We start from the raw sequence: 17,539 nt of genomic DNA, 5'->3' as shown, positions 1-17,539 counted from the left end.
GAATTTGCCCTCAGTCTGTGGTTCTTCCCAGTCTCGCTTCCTGGAATCTTCCCATTGTCCACTGTCTCAGGGCCCAGATCAAGCTAGCATAGTAACTTCACCAGGCACTGATTTCCCCATTTTAGTTTGGATGCTGTTCTTCCACCTCCATTTGTATAAGAGTTGGCTGCCCCGTGCCATTTTCCTGCAGGTAAGTGTCATCCTTCCCACATAGCGTCTGCCTGGTCCAGAGCACCCCTAACGTCTCAAAGCTCTAGGGCTCATCCTATCACCATTGGCCCATCTAAACACAGAGGTCAAAACTTCCTTCTCCTGAAATGACACTGGTCCCCATGAGGACACTGCCATGTTTCCCCACCTCCAAGCAATGTGCCCAGCACCACTCCATAGTCAGACCTCACTAACAACCTCTCAAAGTGTTCTTCTGCCTAGCTTCACATCTTATTCTTACAACAACACAATGAAAAAAAAAAAGAGCAATATCTTCACTTAACAAGACAAGGAATTCCCTGGTGATCCAGTGGTTAAGACCCCACGCTTCCAATGCAGGTGGCATGAGTTCTATCCCTGGTCAAGGAACTAAGATTTCTGCATGACACACAGCATAGCCAGCAAAACCAAACAAAACAGAAAAATGATTCACCCCAGCTTCCTGTTTCCTTTACTTACCTCTTCAGGAGACATGTTATCCACTAAATCCGTTGAATCCTAGAGAAGAAAGACATAAGTCCAAGTTCCTTCCCTTTCCTTCCTCGTAGAACCATAACCGCCTCTCCCTGGCCAAGCCACAGATGCCTCTTTCAATCCCATCACCCCTTCCATATGATGAAGCTTCTCCTCTCTGGCGGGACCTCTTCCCTCCCACCTAAAGATCATGGGTTTCTCACTCCTCAAAGACAAGTTCCCTTTCCCAAACTCCCCCTTGCTGACTCCAACACATCTTCTCTCACCTGGGTCATTTTCTTCTTTTTGGGGCGAGCTCTGCCTAGCAAGCAGCAAAGCAGGGACTGAAAGATGGAGGGTCTTGGACCTGAGAGGAGTGGTGGTGAGTGGATGGAAATGGAGACCAAGCAATATCATCCTGGGAGGAAAGGCTTAGGGGCCCCAAGCGGTCCTGATACTTTGTCACAACAGGTCTGCATTTCTAGGTGCCTCACCTCCATAGGACCTCCCCTTTCCCACTCTCCTAATCCAGCCCTTGCCCCCCCCCCCCCACTTTGGGACAGTAACATTGGACTCAAAGAACAGAAATCCCCTCCCACCATCCCCTGGCCTAATCCCTCCTCATAATAGCAGCCCTTAGGTTGAGGAGCACGCAGAGACAACCCACAAGGTGTGAGGCAAGGGTGAGGTGCATGATGGGAGAATCTTTACCTGTAGACTCCAGTGCTTCTAGCTGCTGTTTGTGGCTGGGCAGGGGCCCATTGGGCTCTTCGGGGGGCAGTGGATCAGTAGGAAGGGGGTGAGAAGGATGAAGAGGAGGCATCTGGAGAGAAAAGTAAAAATTCTCAGTCCTAGAGAAGAGGCTACCTCGTCCTGTCTGTACCAGCTGGTGTCCTGGGAAACCTATCTAACACCCTTGTTCTTTCCAGTTCAGAAGTCCTCAAAGCTCTCTGGGTTCTCGTGGCTCCAAAATTTGCAACCTCATCTTCAGTCCCTGGACACAGGGGCACTGATGTCTTAGACTTTGTCAATGATCATCATCAATCCTCTCTCTTCCTGTTTTCCCTTTGCCCCATCTGTCCTGCTCCCCTGACCCTTCCCAGCCTTCTTACCTCGGGCTTCCCATAGAGATCCTCATCTGCATCTTCATCCACAAAGGCAAAGGACTCGGGTCGACCCTGGGGCCAGACACCAGAGCGCCCCCTAGCCGGCCGCACCTTCCCGTCGAAGGGCAGCTCGGACAGCTTCCTCGCCATGTCCTGGGCCAACCGCAGCCTTCGCTCGGGACACAGGTGACGCTGCAGGAGGGACTGAAGTTCTGACCGCTCCACGGAGCCCAGCAGGATCATTGAATCTAGGGGAGACCCAGGCTTGGCCTGAGGGTAGCTCGATCACCCCCTTGGCCCCTCTCTCCGCAGGATGGAGTCAGGGACTCAGTTCAGCTCCCGACTCTTTTCAGCTCTTACCCTCTCTTCCTAAAAACTCATTTTCAAAGTCTTTCAGGATTGACCTCACTCAGTCCTTTTTATTTCACCCATTTAGCACTTAGGGACCCAATTGAGAGTACATTATTACTGTTTAGTCACTTAGTCGTGTCCGACTCTTTGGGACCCCATGGACTATAGCCCACCAGGCTCCCCTGTCCGTGGGATTTCCCAGGCAAGAATAATGGAGTGGGTTGCTATTTCCTTCTCCATGAGAGTATATTAACTGGTGCTAATTTGTACTTATTTTGATGCAGCCCTTACATAGACAGTTTGCAAACAGGTGAACTAGGTATTAAAATAGGCTCATCAACCCTGTCTCCAAAAGAAGACATGTTAAAAGCCATTCACACTGAGATGGGACTATATTGGGCTGGTTAAAAAGTTTGTTTGGGTTTTCTGTATCATCTTATGTGCTGTGTGCTATGCTTAGTCGCTCAGTTGTGTCCGACTCTTTGTGACCTCATGGACTGTAGCCTGCCAGGCTCCTCTGTCCATGGGAGTCTCCAGGCAAGAATACTGGAGTGGGATGCCAGGCCCTCCTCCAGGAGATCTTCTCAATCTAGGGACTGAACCCAGGCCTCCAGAATTGCAGGCAGATTCTTACCATCTGTGTCACTAGGGAAGCCCGTATCATCTTATGGAAAAACCCAAATGAACTTTTTGGCCAACCCAATACTTTGAAAAAAGGCCACCAGGATATCTGATGTTTAATCACTAAAATACTCTGGGTCCTTCTAGGCATAGACATAATGCCTCCTTTTCCAGGAAAAGTTCTTTTATATTTATTAGAATTCCATTACTATCATTAACATTTTCATTGCATTCTAAGGCCATAAGATTGTATGCATGCTAAGTCACTTCAGACTCTTTGCAACCCTGTGAACTATAGCCTGCCAAGATCCTCTGTCCATGGGATTTCCGGGGCAAGAATACTGGAGTGGGTTGCCATGCGCTCTCCTCCAGGGCATCTTCCTGACCCAGGGATCAAACCCACATCTTTTGGATAGACTCCCATGTCTCTTACATCTCCTGAATTGGCAGGCAGGTTCTTTACCACGAGCACTGCCTGAGAAGCCCAAGATTAAGGCAGTGTTATTGAGATAAATCTTTCTGTTAGTCTCATGCTGTGTGCTGTGCTGAGTCGCTTCAGTCCTGTCTGACTGTAAGATCCTAAGGACTGTAGCCCGCCAGGCTCTTCTGTCCATGGAATTCTCCAGACAAGAATAATAGAGTGGGTTGCTGTGCCCTCCTCCAGGGGTTCTTCCTGACCCAGGGATAGAACCTGCATCTCTTATGTCTTCTGCATTGGCAGGCAGGTTCTTTACCACTGTTAAGAATTAGTCATTACTATTAAAACCCTGCAACCCACCAGCCGTATCCCTGTTCCAATGAGGAGCCACTGCTTTAGAGGCCACTGAAAGGCATTTGGGGTTTGGGAAAATATTAAAACTAAGGTAATTTGGATATTCTAATCATCTAAAATTAGAACTGACAATTTAAATGGCTTCAAATGGCCCTATGATTCCATTACACTAATTCAAACATTAGACAACTATTTATTTAATATCTGGTAAATACCTATAAGGAAGAAGTCTGAGGGAGACAGATGTTATAGTCTCAGCCCTCAAAGGATACCGAATCTAGTGAAGAAGATAAGACATGGATATAGAAACCACAGTAAGAAGTAATACGAAGCAAGATTAAGTGTCAGAGGTGGGCAGAAAGGATGGTGAAGGAGGTGAAATCACTACTTATCAAAGATGTTTACTCCTTCGCATGGAACAGTCTCATCTGCTCCTTAAATTGGGTATTAAAGAACAGCTGTCATTTAGCTATGGGGCAAAGACAGCCACCTCAGGGGGTGTAAGATTTACAGCTGAGCCTCATTATTCACAGATTCCCTATTTGTGAAGGCTTCCCTGATGGCTCAGTCAGTAAAGCATCCACCTACAATGCAGGAGACCCAGGTTCAATCCCTAGGTCAGGAAGATTCCCTGGAGAAGGAAATGGCAACCCATTCCAGTATTCTTGCCTGGAGAATCCCAGGGACAGAGGAGTCTGGTGAGCTACAGCCTATGAGGTTGCAAGAGCCAGACACGATTTAGAAACTAAACCACTACCATTACCTATTTGTGAATTCACCCACTGGCTCAAGTATATTTGTAACCCAAAATCAATACATGCTGTGCTTTCCCCATCATTCACAGCACATGTAAAGCAGCAAAAGATCTGAGCTGCCCCACACACATGTTCCCAGTTGAGTCTGAACAGAGTGAAACGCTGCCTTTTTTTTTTTCTCTAGCTTCACAAGTGTTCCTTTCATGATCCATTGAATGCCATGATTTTTATATTCTTGTGTTTCATGATGGTGATTTTGTTGTTTACAATTGACCCCAAGCAAGAAGGCTTTGATGTGCCTTATGGAGAAAATACATGTGTTAGATAAGCTTTATTTAGCCATGAGCTATCGTGCTGTTGGTCGTGCTGAGTTCCAAGTTAATGAATTAACAACAGACATGAAATAAGTTGTCTTTAAGGAGAAACACAGGGCTTCCCAGGTGGCACTAGTAAAGAACTCGCCTGCCAATGAAGGAGACGTAAGAGACATGGGTTCAATCCCTGGGTCAGGAAGATCCCCTGGAGGAGGGCATGGCAACCCACTCCAGTATTCTTGCCTGGAGAATCCCATGGACAGAGGAGCCTGGCAGGCTACAGTCCACAGGGTCACAAAGAGTCAGACATGACTGAAGCAACTTAGCACACACGCAAGGAGAAACCCATTTAAGACAAGTGTATGCTGCTTTGGCTGCTGCTGCTGCTAAGTCGCTTCAGTCGTATCTGACTCTGTGTGACCTCATAGACGGCAGCCCACCAGGCTCCCCCATCCTGGGATTCCCCAGGCAAGAACACTGGAGTGGGTTGCCATTTCCTTCTCCAATGCATGAAAGTGAAAAGTGAAAGTGAGGTCGCTCAGTGGTGTCCGACTCTTCTCGACTCCATGGACTGCAGCCCACCAGGCTCCTCCGTCCATGGGATTTTCCAGGCAAGAGTACTGAAGTGGGGTGCCATTGTCTTCGCCAGCTGCTTTGACTACTTGAAGAAAATGTGACCAGAGGCTTGCAGGAACTTCACCTTGAATTTCCTTTGGGAGCAATGGTTCAGTGAAGTGAAAGTCGCTCAGTTGTGTCCGACTGTTTACGACCCCATGGATTACACAGTCCATGGAATTCTCCAGGCCAGAGTACTGGAGTGGGTAGCCTTTCCCTTCTCCAGGGGATCTTCCCAAGCCAGGGATCGAACGCAGGTCTCCCGCATTGAGGGCAGATTCTTTGCCAGCTGAACTACAAGGTTCGTAAGCACAGTATCCCTAATTCAGTGTTCATGGCAAGTTTTTAGAACATAACTACAAGGAATAATGAGAATCAACTGTATTTCTTTCACTGGATTTTTAACTGTCTTCCTGCATTGTGGTCTGTGCTTTTCCTTCCTTGAAGATGATGGATCATGTTCGCTAAGGAGCAGGGGCCAGGTGGCCTGTAGCAGACTGGGTGGCCCCTACAGACAAGCGCTCACCCCAGTACTGCCTGCACTTCTGTGGCGCCTTTGTTCAGGTCACTAGCCCAGGAATCTGCTTCCTTCCCTCCCACTGACCTTTCGATTCAACCAGTGGTAAAGTCTTGACTGTGGTGGTCTGGAGCAGGTTTCGCAACTCCCCGTATGTGCAGGAAGCTGAAACAAACTTCACATCCCGTACCATGATGTCCTCAACAAAGATTGTAAATTTGCTATGGAGGGAGAAAGCACCGGGGAGGTTAGCCCCACCATATGTGCCTGTCCTTGGTTGTCCCTTCCACTCCTCCCATGAGGTTTTCACCATGCATTTGATCACTCTTAAAATTATTAAGTACACGGGAATATAAAAATAAGTAAAAAAAGCAGTGCATCCAGACATCAACCCTAACCTCATTCTCAATCTCAGAACCTCCCACCCCCACCCCATCAGATCTGAACTAATTCCAGCTGGTGCCCCTGACCTGAGCTGGTTCCAACCAAGGTCAGGCAAGTAGGGTAGCTTCTTGACCTGGATGATGCTGTCGTAAAGGGAGGGCTGCAGGCTCTGAGCCACCATGTTGGCCAAGATAACAGCCACCATCATGGGTAGGATGTGCGCAATCTGACCCGTTAGTTCGAAGCAAATCACGGCTGTGGAGACTGTGTGGGACACCGCGCCAGTCAGTGCTGCTGCTCCTGGAATCAGACACAGATGTGCACCCTGCGTTAGGGCTGCCTTTCCTGGCATGGTGGCTACGTAGAGGGGGCGGTGATGGGTGTGACACAGGGTGAGGATGTGACCCTGGGCAGTGCCAGCACTCCTGAGATGACCCTGTGTCAAGTAGGGGCTAGAATGCTGAGCTGTTAGAAAATCATTTTGATCTCATTCTACGACCTTTGGCAACTTAAAAAATTTTGTGTGTCCAAATTTTCATTTATAAAATATAGTGATGTGCTATCTGTTCCTTGCTTTTAAACAATTGGATCACTCTTAACTGAGCATTTTTAAAAACCCATTTACAGCATTTATTTTGGGCCTCAGGTTCTGATGCCAACAATTTATGAGCAGATTCAAAACCCAAGAATCGTGCTGTGGGCTTGGAGCAATGAGATCCTGATTCTATCTCTCAATGGTATGAGAAGAACTTAATCCATCTGGAACCCCATTCTCTCATCTCTAAGGCGAAAGGGGTCATTAGATAAGTTCTAAGGCCCTTGCAGATCTAAAACATTATGATTCCATAAGCTCTTTGAAGATAGAATCTGTCTTACTTGTTTTTGGTTATGATTTCCCATCAGCCAAAGAGTCCCTAGTACATGAACTTTATTTCTTATTTAAACTTGGGAAGATATGCTATGAGAAAAGATGCTGGGGAAGCCATACATGAAAATAGAGTAAGAAAAAGTCACAAAAGATAAAGATCAGGAGGAATGGTTTTACTGGATAGTGCATGCAATATACTATAGAACATTAACACAGCCAGAGGATGACATGGCTGGATGGCATCACTGACTCGATGGACTTGAGTCTGAGTGAACTCCGGGAGTTTGTGATGGACAGGGAGGCCTGGCGTGCTGCGATTCATGGGGTCGCAAAGAGTCGGACACGATTGAGCAACTGAACTGAACTGAACTGATGTATATATCCAATATAGAAGCCTACCTACATATATATATATATATATATATATATATATATGGGCTTCCCAGGTAGCTCAGTGGTAAAGAATTCACCTGCCAATGCAGGAACCACAGAATACATAGGTTTGATCCCTGGGTCAGAAAGACCCCCTAGAGGAGAGCATGGCAACCCACTCCAGTATTCTTGCCTGGTGAATCCTATGGACACAGGAGCCTGGTGGGCTACTCATAGGATCACAAAGAGTCGGACGTGGCTGAAGTGACATAGCATGCATGCATGCTAAGGGAAATGTCTACCAGAGAGGTTGAAGGGATATAAGAGGCGTGAAGATAGGGAATAATAGCAGATGCAAGAAGTTTTTGTACAAAACTGTGATGGGGGACTAAGGTCACCGGATGTTCTATAAAGCTGATTAATTCTTCTACATCAAAGGGAAGTGTGGCCTTAGATGCCATGGGAGTTTAATAAAGAGGAGAGTGAAGGAGGAAGCATAATCATTCTAGGGAATATCCTAGTCATTTTGTTAGACATGGTTTTTGGGTGGAAGGGACCATACATGTAATGGAAAAAGATAATCTCAGACTCTCAAAATGTTAGACATCTCAGAAGTCATTTTAGAATAAAGAAACTAAAGTGCAGAAAGGCAGGTAATCTGCCCCATGGTCATCTAGTGACAAGAGGTGGGGATGAGACCACAGCCCACATTTCTTAGCTCTTAGTCATAGGCTCCTAAGTCTCGTCAATGTGAGCACACCAGCAGGTAGGAGTATTCGAGCCAGTCACAAACACTGTTCTTTCCACGATTCTTTGGAGAAAAAGAAAAAGCCCTTACCAAACACTCAGAGGCAATCCTGGGTGTTCTCATCCTTATTATCTCATTTAATCCCTGAAATCCCTATTCTGTGTGAAGAAATACGGAGGCTCAGAGATGTTTAATGAGAGCTAATTAGAGTCAGAGCCAAGGGCTGATTATTTAAATAAAAGTTGAATTAAATAGCATTAAATGAAGACTGTTATTGTATAGCCTGGAATGCAGATGTCATGGGAGAGTCTGAGTGTGGGTGTCCAGGATTACAGGAGGGTGGAATGTGGCTTACCAATAACTGCGTAGCCCCCAGGTAGGATCTTGTAGATGATGTCATCAAATAAGATACCATCTGGGAAGAGCATGGCCATGATCTCTCCTACTAGCCTTCCGAATGCAGCTCCTAGGGAGAGACCAAAGGAAGGAAGGTGTTGAGAGATCCAAGTTCTTTATCCTCCATTTTTTAAGAGCCAATGCCTCCTTGGGTGCTAACACTGAACACAAGCCCCCAGCATTCCAGGCCTTTCCTTATTTTCACAGTACCCTAGCTTGAACCACCAGTAAGGTCCCAGGCTTCTCATCAGAACTTACCGAGCACGAACACAGGCATGAAACCTCCGCAGGGTATGGGCATGGTGGTGGCCACGATGGACATCCAGAACTGGGGTAAAAAGAGGCGTCAGCGCACCCTCCAGACTGTGCCCAACACACACACACACTCACAACCCCCTTCTTTCCTGCTTCTTGTTCCAAGAGGTACAGAAATCCTGGGAGAGCTAATCCTTCTGGAAGTCATCTTGTCTGTCACCTTCCCCCAGAACCAAAAAAAGCATGGAGCACTCAGGCTAAGATATCACCAAAGACAACATTATAAGAAGGTTCCTCCAGGCAGTTAACCCAAATCGCTCCTACCTGGAGTGAGAATATTTGCCTTTAGATAATCAAAACAAGGATTGGGGCCCCAGGGGACTCCTCTGTCACTGCCCCCAAAGGGTCCTAGCCCACTGTATCCTCTTAACCCCAAAAGGTCACCTCAGCAGAGCAGCCTGAAGCTCTTGAACCTGCAGGATATCTTTTCCTGGCCAGACTATGTTTCCGAAAAAGAGCCTCATTTCCAAGCGACAGACACCTTCAAGTCATAGTGATTTACTGTGTGACTGACTTAGCTTCAGGAGGGTCATTTACAAAGCCATCTACATTGTAAACCTCACAAGGGAGCCTGGAGTGAAGATGGCCCTGCCTGAGCCATTTGCTTTAACATTTTCCTTTAACATCAAATCACCTTCAACAAAGATGAGAAAATCAGATCTGTCCGGACCAACCTGCAAGAGTACATTGCGAGAGCCAGCTAAGCCAGCCAGTGTCATAAAAAAGAACTCCAAGGCCAAGGTATTATTCCAAAAGGAATTGGGATGATTTTAGTGGAAGTAATATGTGTAATTGCTTTACGACGTTGTGTTGGTTTCTGCCGTACATTTGTTATTGTCTTTTGAGGTCAGCCCTGGCTCAAGGGAATCTCTCTAAGGTTCAGAAAATGAGACACTTAATTTCTCATTAGTTTACAATAAAGTTGGTGCAGTTTTCAGTTGTACATATTTTTATCCTGGTAATTTGTTTTGACCCTTAGCTGCTGTCATCTTTTACCAAATTCATTTCAGACCTTTTTCTAAGATTGGTTTACTTATTTTGGAAGTCATATGTAAACCTGTTGCTTAATTTTTATATTATGTCACATATTTTTGTTTCTTTTACAGATATTTCAAAAGTTCAATCACTGGTCTTTTCCCCATTCTATTTCTCAGTTCTTTTGCCTATTCTGCTGCGAATATGGGCTTCCCTTGTGGCTCAGCTGGTAAAGAATCCGCCTGCAATGTGGGAGACCTGGGTTCGATCCCTGAGTTGGGAAGATCCCCTGGAGAAGGAAAAGGCCACCCACTCCAGTATTCTGGCCTAGAGAATTTCATGGACTGTATAGCCCATGGGATCACAACGATGAAAAACTGCACCAACTTTATTGTAAACTAATGAGAAATAAATTTTCTCAGTTTCTGAACCTTAGAGAGATTCCCTTGAGCCAGGGCTGACCTCAGAAGACAATGATAAATGTACAGCAGAAATCAACACAACATCGTAAAGCAATTTGCCCATAATTAAAAATAAATTTAAAAAAAGACAATGATAAAGGCTCTGAGAAGCCTTTGTCCCAGAAGCTCTGAGATCAGGCAAAATACATATTTGTCAGAATGCACGTGTGCATGCTAAGTCGCTTCAGTCGTGTCCGACTCTTTGCCACCCTATAGACTATTGCCCTCTGCCCATGGGGTTCTCCAGGCAGGAATACCTGAATGAGTTGTCATTTCCTTCTACAATTGTCAGAACAGAACTGTTTAAAATAGCAAAGTTGAGAACAGCAGAGTTAGATGTACAAATGAAGAGGGTTGCAGATTGCAAATTCCTTGAGTGTGTAACAAGAGTTCGCCTGTCTCTGCCTTCTCTCAGTCCCAGCACAGTGCTCAGTACATGCAGGTAGGATGTAGGTAGGTGGGTAGGTAGGTAGGAGGTAGAAAGGTAAGTTAAGTAGACAGGAAGGAAGGAAAGAAAGAAGAGTTAGGTCAAACAGCATTCATACAAAGCAGAAAAGCTTCTCAGAGCTAATATTTGCTTAAAACACCCAACAGTAATGCTTGCAGGGGAACTTGTTTGAACCGTGATGAGCAGACATCACCAAAGACTACCCCACTGGACTGTCTGGAGATGGAGTTCTAGCTGCCGATAGTTTAAGCTTCTTAAGGGATCCTGACTCATAACATTTGGAGACCTCTTGAACTATTCTGTACTATCTCTTTGGAATAAGTACATGAAAGCCATAAGGGATTTTGCAGGCTCAGGTTAATCTGAAAGCTCCAGTAATACAGATAATAGGCGGCCAATGGGTCTGATTTCAGAGGATGAACTTTAGATTATCCTCCAAGATACACGTAAGAAGAGGCTCAGCATCACAGGACGCTGAAAGTTATCAACTCCTGCAGCACAGAGGTGGACGCTTGAGACTAGCAAACTTTTTGAGTTGTTAGCACACAAAAGGGAAAATCCAAAAGCAGGGCAAATGATCTGGAACACAAATTACTCCCAAGATTTTAAGCCCCCAGTTCTAGAGAAGTGGGAAACTAGAGACCCCTTCTCACAGATTGTGTTTTCTTTAGATGCTTCACAAGGAGGAAGCACAGGAAGATTAGGCAAGAATTCTCCAGAGCCTCGGGCTGTACTGAGAACTCAATGATACTAGCTAATAACGTTAGACTCATTAAAAAGGAAATGGAGATGTTGTAATCATATTCATGTTCATTAGAGACACACCAGACTCACAACAAGACGATAACTTTCCATGTCTTAAAATTGGGAAGATGGAAGTTCCCTTCATCAGTGTTACGAAAGAGCTGAACTGAGAATCCTATCTGTGAACACGGATACTGCCAGAAGACCGCATGGGCTAAATTTCAAATTAGACTGGAAAAATAGTTCTAGTCAATTTTATGTTTTAATGTAGCTAGGTACCTTTACTGTCCACATTTTGGAAATAAAAAGGGTATGGTTATATGTCCAGTGATAGGAGAGTAAAGATACTGGAAGCAGTGATAACTAGGTAATATAGATTTATAGCAGCGGGTGGTTTTATATTTAAAATATTATAGAATAGTACAGGCCTGCTGAAAACTATTGGGCTTGAAATATAGCCCAAGAAATGTGAGTTTCTTTTCTTTAAAAAAAATTATTTATTTATTGGCTGTGCTGGGTCTTCGTTGCTACTCGGGTTTTTCACTAGTGTGGCAAGCGAGGGCTTCTCTCTAGTTGTGGTGTATGCGCTTCTCATCTCTCACTGTGGAGTACAGGTTCCTGGGCACTTGGACTTCAGTAGTTATAGCTCCTGGGCTCTAGAGCACAGGCTCAATAGTTGTAGTACACAGGCCTATTTGCTCCGTGGCATGTGGGATCTTTCCAGAGCAGGAATCAAACTTGTGTCTCCAGCATTGGCAGGCAGATTCTTTATCACCGAGTTGCCAGGGAAGCCCCAAGTTTCTTTTCTTGATTCTCTTATATGTAGACATTAATGAGGATGTAATTAAGTAAGAAATTAGTGAGTGACATACAGCTTAGTCCTTCTATATAATCCAAGTAGGTTTCTCAGAATAAACCTCAGTCTGCAAAGTGGGATCCAGAGATATGCTTGGGAATCTGGGGAAATGAGGCGAGGCGTGAAGGAGATGTTGAAAATATATACAGAATTTTGTTTCTCCCAAAATTTTCAAACGCTTAATGTTTCAAAAATATATATGATCCCAAAGAAGCAGTTCAGTCTAGAGGAGTATCACAAAAACAGAATTATTATCATCAAACAAAAAATTCTGAGATGCCATCAAAATTTGGACTTGGTTACTGCAGATGGGTGTGTACGCTCAACAGCTAATTACAAGGAGCTGGGGTTTATAAATGAGAGAAGATAAACTCTATAATGAAAAATCATATCCCTAGCAAGACACTGAGAACTTTTATGATTAAAAAAAAAATCAAATCTATTGAAGGAAGAAATGAAAATGATCTAATTAATAAAGTGGGTGTGCAAAATATGGATGGCATAGGCCCAATTAGCCCATGTGGAATGGAATAAGAAACAGAATACATAAATACTCCCAGAAGCCCACAGCAAATCCTGAAAATAAGTGACAGAGTTGGAACCTGGTATGTCAAGCGCTTGGTATCTCTAATCATAAGACCATTGACAAGCACATTAAATGAACAGCAAAAAACCAAGAAGAAAATTTTAAATAACTTTTCCCAACCCCAAGCATTGGATACGCCAAAGATCAATAATCAAGTATCACATATTTGGCCCACAGTAGGTGCATTAGAACACTTATTGAATAAATGGATGAAAGAGCCCTCTATGGCTATTACCATGTAACTTAGTGACGCATATCCTATGGAAATAGAGTTTCACAGTAAGTATCGAGAATAAGTTGCATACCGCAATCAGACAGTAGCCTCCACTCGCTGCAACTAGAGAAACCCCACGTGCAGCAACAAAGACCCAGCGCAGTCAAAAATAGCTAATTTTTAAAAAAAGGTTCTCTTTAAAAAAGAATAACTTAATAAACATGAAAGTTCAATGTGGACAGAACTCTCTATAATTTGGCAAATTACATGGGAATGAAGAACCGAAGAACTGCCTTTTGCGGGTGAATTCTTAATAGGCAAGGTATTCAGTGATAACACCAACCAGAACACTCCTTATGCACGATTCTGAACATCTAGATGCCTCTTGCTTTATTGTGTATATTCTATTTTAAACATATCAACTTTTGTGGATTCATCTAAAGTCTGCCCCAAAGTACTGTCAAACCTACTAAAATGTATGTAAAAAATTGTGCTATAGACTAAAATAGAATTGTTACTTGGATTTGTTAAAAAAAAAAATCAAATGAAAACCCTAATATATAGAGGAAAATCATGGGCTACTCAGACAAGGTTTAGTCGCTAAGTCGTGTCTGACTCTTGTGATCCCATGGGCTGGAACCCACCAGGCTCCTCTGTCCATGGGACTCTCCAGGTGAGAATACTGGAGTGGATTGCCATTTTCTCCTCCAAATATATACAGGAAAATCATGGGCTATTCAGACAAGACATACTATTAATAATGAGGCAATCATCAAAAAGACAGAAAAAGACAAACAGCAATTATAACAGATGTCACAACCAGGGGTGGGAATAAAAATAACCTTGTACAAGGCAGTAACTGAAAATTCTATAACCATGTGATCCTTGACGGGAAGATATGAGAAAGAACCAATGTAAGTAAAAGAGATCAGCTTTTGTTTCCTGGCTGAAGTTAGAAGAAAATGGTTTAAGAATGGCAAAATCCTCACAGTCTCGCTACCTCAATGCTAATGCTACTGCTAAGTCACTTCAGTCGTGTCCGACTCTGTGTGACCCCATAGACGGCAGCCCACCAGGCTCCCCCGTCCCTGGGATTCTCCAGGCAAGAACACTGGAGTGGGTTGCCATTTCCTTCTCCAATGCATGAAAATGAAAAGTGAAAGCGAAGTCGCTCAGTCGTGTCTGACTCTTCTCGACCCCATGGACTGCAGCCTACCAGGCTCCTCCATCCATGGGATTTTCCAGGCAAGAGTACTGAAGTGGGGTGCCATTGCCTTCTCTGTGCTACCTCAATAGAGAATAATAATATTGTAAAAATTATTTATAGTCACTAATAAAATGGATTTAAATATTTTATCTCTTTTGTAATCCTAGAGAAGAGATTATCTACCAGACTGGGAGAAAAATGGATATGCAAATCATCTGAAAATGGATAATCAGATGCTGGAGATGAAGTACCTAATTATCTAATATGTGGAGAGATTTGGTTAATTTTTCTGAGGTCTTCACACAGTTATTGTATTGCTTAAGCTCTGTCTTGTCCCTATTTACTCAGCGGCTGCAATGTCTCAGTAATTTAGCAAGTGAAACCTTTAGAAGGATTATAATAATTATGACATCATGAAGTTGACATAAATGGAACATTAACCCAGATATTGGTTCAGTTTTCTAGATGAGCAACTTATTAATACTTAGGCTCTGATTTCCAAGTTGTTTCTTTTTAGGCTGGACAAAGACCAGGCCAAGTTGTACCCTTCCCTACCTTATGCAAAGGGGCTTCCCTAGTGGCTCAGATGGTAAAGGGCTTCCCAGGTGGCACTAGTGGTAAAGAATCTGCCTACCAATGCAGGAGACTACAGATGCGGAGAAGGAAGTGGCAACCCACTTCAGTGCTCTTGCCTGGAAAATCCCATGGACAGAGGAGCCTGGTGGGCTACAGTCCTTGGGGTCGCAAAGAGTCAGATACGAAGGAGTACACACACACACACACACACACACACACACCCGTTATGCAAACCCTGGTTTGTAGGTTGAAAACAGAAGCTCAGGGAGTCAGGGGTGTAGGGAGAGGTACCTTCATGATGAAGAAGAGGAGGAGGACAATAACAACACTGGCTTTGGGGTGGATCCACACAGCTGACCGGCCCAGGCTCTCAGGGTCCCCGATATGTTTTACCCACGTATTGTTGTCAAACAGGGTACTGATGGCTTCCCGAGGCATCAGCTATGAGAGGAGGAAGCAAAAGGGAGCAGTTCTGCAGGGATGTTCGGTGCTTCCATTTTTTCAAAGAGAACCGATTCCCCGGTCTCATTTTTCATGGGTCCCTTTCCTCTTTTTTCTCAGGGAGAGATGGCATCCGTGGGCAAAAGCACGTATGCTCGAAGCCTGAGGGTCACCTCCGCTGTTTCCTCTTTTCCACGTGGCCCCATCCTGGTTTAGTCTCAGTCATGTGCTCAGTGATCTGACCCCCCACCCTCAAAGGTCACCCTTGGAGCTGACCTCTCCGGCCATGAACTGCCCTATTCCTGGTGGAAAGGTGAAGGAAGCGATGACAAAGGTGACGATTCCAGGATAGAGCAGGCGGCTGGAAAAGAAACAGGATTAATTACTTAGAATTAATCCTCATCCTAATTGGGCCAACCCACAGTGGTTGCCACACCCTGGAAATCTGAAGTTTCCTGGCGTTCCCCTGTGGTCTCAGGCCATTAGACGGAGCACTCTCTCCACCAATAAGCAATCTTTAAAGGGGAAACCACACCACTCATCCCTAGTAGGGTATCCGGGCTTCTATATTTTATCACAAGCCACTGAAAGGCATTTAACGCCTTCCGCCAAGATTAAAAGGGAGGAACTCTTGGAGAAACCAGAGAGTAAACGGGTAGGGCGGTGACTCACTGCTTAGCCAGAAACTGGCTGAGGACCTTGTGCTTTCGGACACCGAGCATGACTTGGCGATGCAGATACACAAACACAGCTCCCAGGAACCCACAGCAAATCCTGAGGGTGTAAGCCATACAGAAATGAAACCCTCATCCCTCGGCCCTGGCCACTGCAGGGAAGCAAATACCAGGCCTCCACCTGCCCTTTCTACCCACCTCCCCCCCAACAGTTTCCACCTTACCCATGCCCACGCCACCTTCCCAGCTTGGGTCCTTTCCAATCCAAAGCTTTGCCCCAGCCCTGCCCCACCCCCCCAACCCCACTCCCAGAGCAGCCACTGACCCGATAATCGCAAAGGCTGGGAGTTCCTGCAGGTCAAAGGGGAAGTCCATTCGGAAGTTGGTTCTGAAGAGGGCTGTGATGGTGACTACAGGATGGAAAGGCCAAGGTCATGGTGGGAGTGTCACAGAAGCCATCGAGGAGGACCCAAGGTCATCAGCCTTAAGGATTAAAGTTTCCTCCAAACCTACTGTCCCCTCTTCTATTTCTTTTTTCTAACACTACTGGCAGAAACGGGCTTCCTTGGCGGCTCAGCAGTAAAGAATCTGCCTGCCAAGGCAGGAGATGCAGATTTGATGCCTAGATCAGGAAGATCCCCTGGAGAAGGAAATGGCAGCCCACTCCAGTATTCTTGCCTGGAAAATTCCACGGACAGAAGAGCCTGGTGGGCTACAGTCCATGGGGTCGCAGAAGAGTCAGACACGACTTGGCAACTAAACAACAACCCTACTCCACGACCTGTACCTTTGCCCTCTATACCCTTGGGCCTTGTCCCACTTCCCAGATGATGCTTCCCATGTTACCAGCATCCTTGTTCCACACGGCCAGCACTCGGAAAACAAAGGCGCTGAACGTGGCTGCAAAGAATCCTCGCCAGTAGTTCCTCACAGCGAAGTAGGTAGAGGTGACCTCGATGCTAAACAGCACTCCTATGGGGCAAGGAAGTCAGGTCAGGTGCAGGCCAGGGGTGAGGCTCTCTCCCATACCCCCACCCCGGGGACCCCAGGAGCTTTGGCTCCTTGAGCCACGAGGGGGGAGCAGTAGTGGGAACGGATGGTCTCTTGGAGTCTGCCATGATCTAAACCATATACCTGCCCATGCTAGCAGTTTTTGCAGACTAGAGAGATGGTTCAACAAGACACAGAGAAATGGGCAACCGGGGGGGTGTAACCCACAACACATGATGGTTGTGCCTGCTCCACCCCTTTGAAATCAGGGCTGAGTAGAATTCATGGTTGTCTGATATCCACAGGGATCTGAAAATTTTCTGCAGAAAAGTTACAAGAGGGAAAGCTTCCAGAATGAGTGCTCATCAGAGTACCAAGCAGAGCTCAAGATTTACCCCATAACGCCCCCACCCCTGCAATCTCTCCTCCCTTCTCCCATGCGTCATGTACCCTGCAACTTTTAGGGAAGAAATAAGAAAAACAAAAAGGAAGGGACTTTGTAAGCGCTGACAGTACTCAGTATTCCAAGAGAGGGTTCATTAATATTTTTTTCTAATTAAAATGTAAAAA

At 45.3% G+C, this 17,539-nt stretch overlaps 1 protein-coding gene across 2 annotated transcripts in view; it reads right to left on the bottom strand.

The window, feature by feature from the left end:
- Positions 1-17,539, bottom strand: part of CLCN1 (chloride voltage-gated channel 1) — a 37,478-nt gene that overhangs the window by 5,428 nt on the left and 14,511 nt on the right. The window contains exons 8-20 of one of the 2 annotated variants that reach the window (XM_070369057.1): positions 16,826-16,951; positions 16,305-16,389; positions 15,978-16,079; positions 15,582-15,666; positions 15,156-15,305; positions 8,741-8,810; positions 8,442-8,552; positions 6,185-6,398; positions 5,802-5,935; positions 1,776-2,017; positions 1,375-1,486; positions 951-1,030; positions 670-708 (exon numbers count right to left, since the gene is read on the bottom strand). In XM_070369057.1, coding sequence (XP_070225158.1) covers positions 670-708; positions 951-1,030; positions 1,375-1,486; positions 1,776-2,017; positions 5,802-5,935; positions 6,185-6,398; positions 8,442-8,552; positions 8,741-8,810; positions 15,156-15,305; positions 15,582-15,666; positions 15,978-16,079; positions 16,305-16,389; positions 16,826-16,951 — 1,550 coding nt within the window. The remainder of the gene's footprint in view (positions 1-669; positions 709-950; positions 1,031-1,374; positions 1,487-1,775; positions 2,018-5,801; positions 5,936-6,184; positions 6,399-8,441; positions 8,553-8,740; positions 8,811-15,155; positions 15,306-15,581; positions 15,667-15,977; positions 16,080-16,304; positions 16,390-16,825; positions 16,952-17,539) is intronic. The other variant, XM_070369058.1, reaches the window with a different exon arrangement.

This window comes from Bos mutus, chromosome 4, assembly GCF_027580195.1.
Source record: "Bos mutus isolate GX-2022 chromosome 4, NWIPB_WYAK_1.1, whole genome shotgun sequence".
In the NCBI taxonomy this organism is placed as follows: Eukaryota; Metazoa; Chordata; class Mammalia; order Artiodactyla; family Bovidae; genus Bos; species Bos mutus.
Note: the sequence above shows the minus strand (reverse complement) of the source record. Positions and strands in the feature narration are given on the sequence as shown.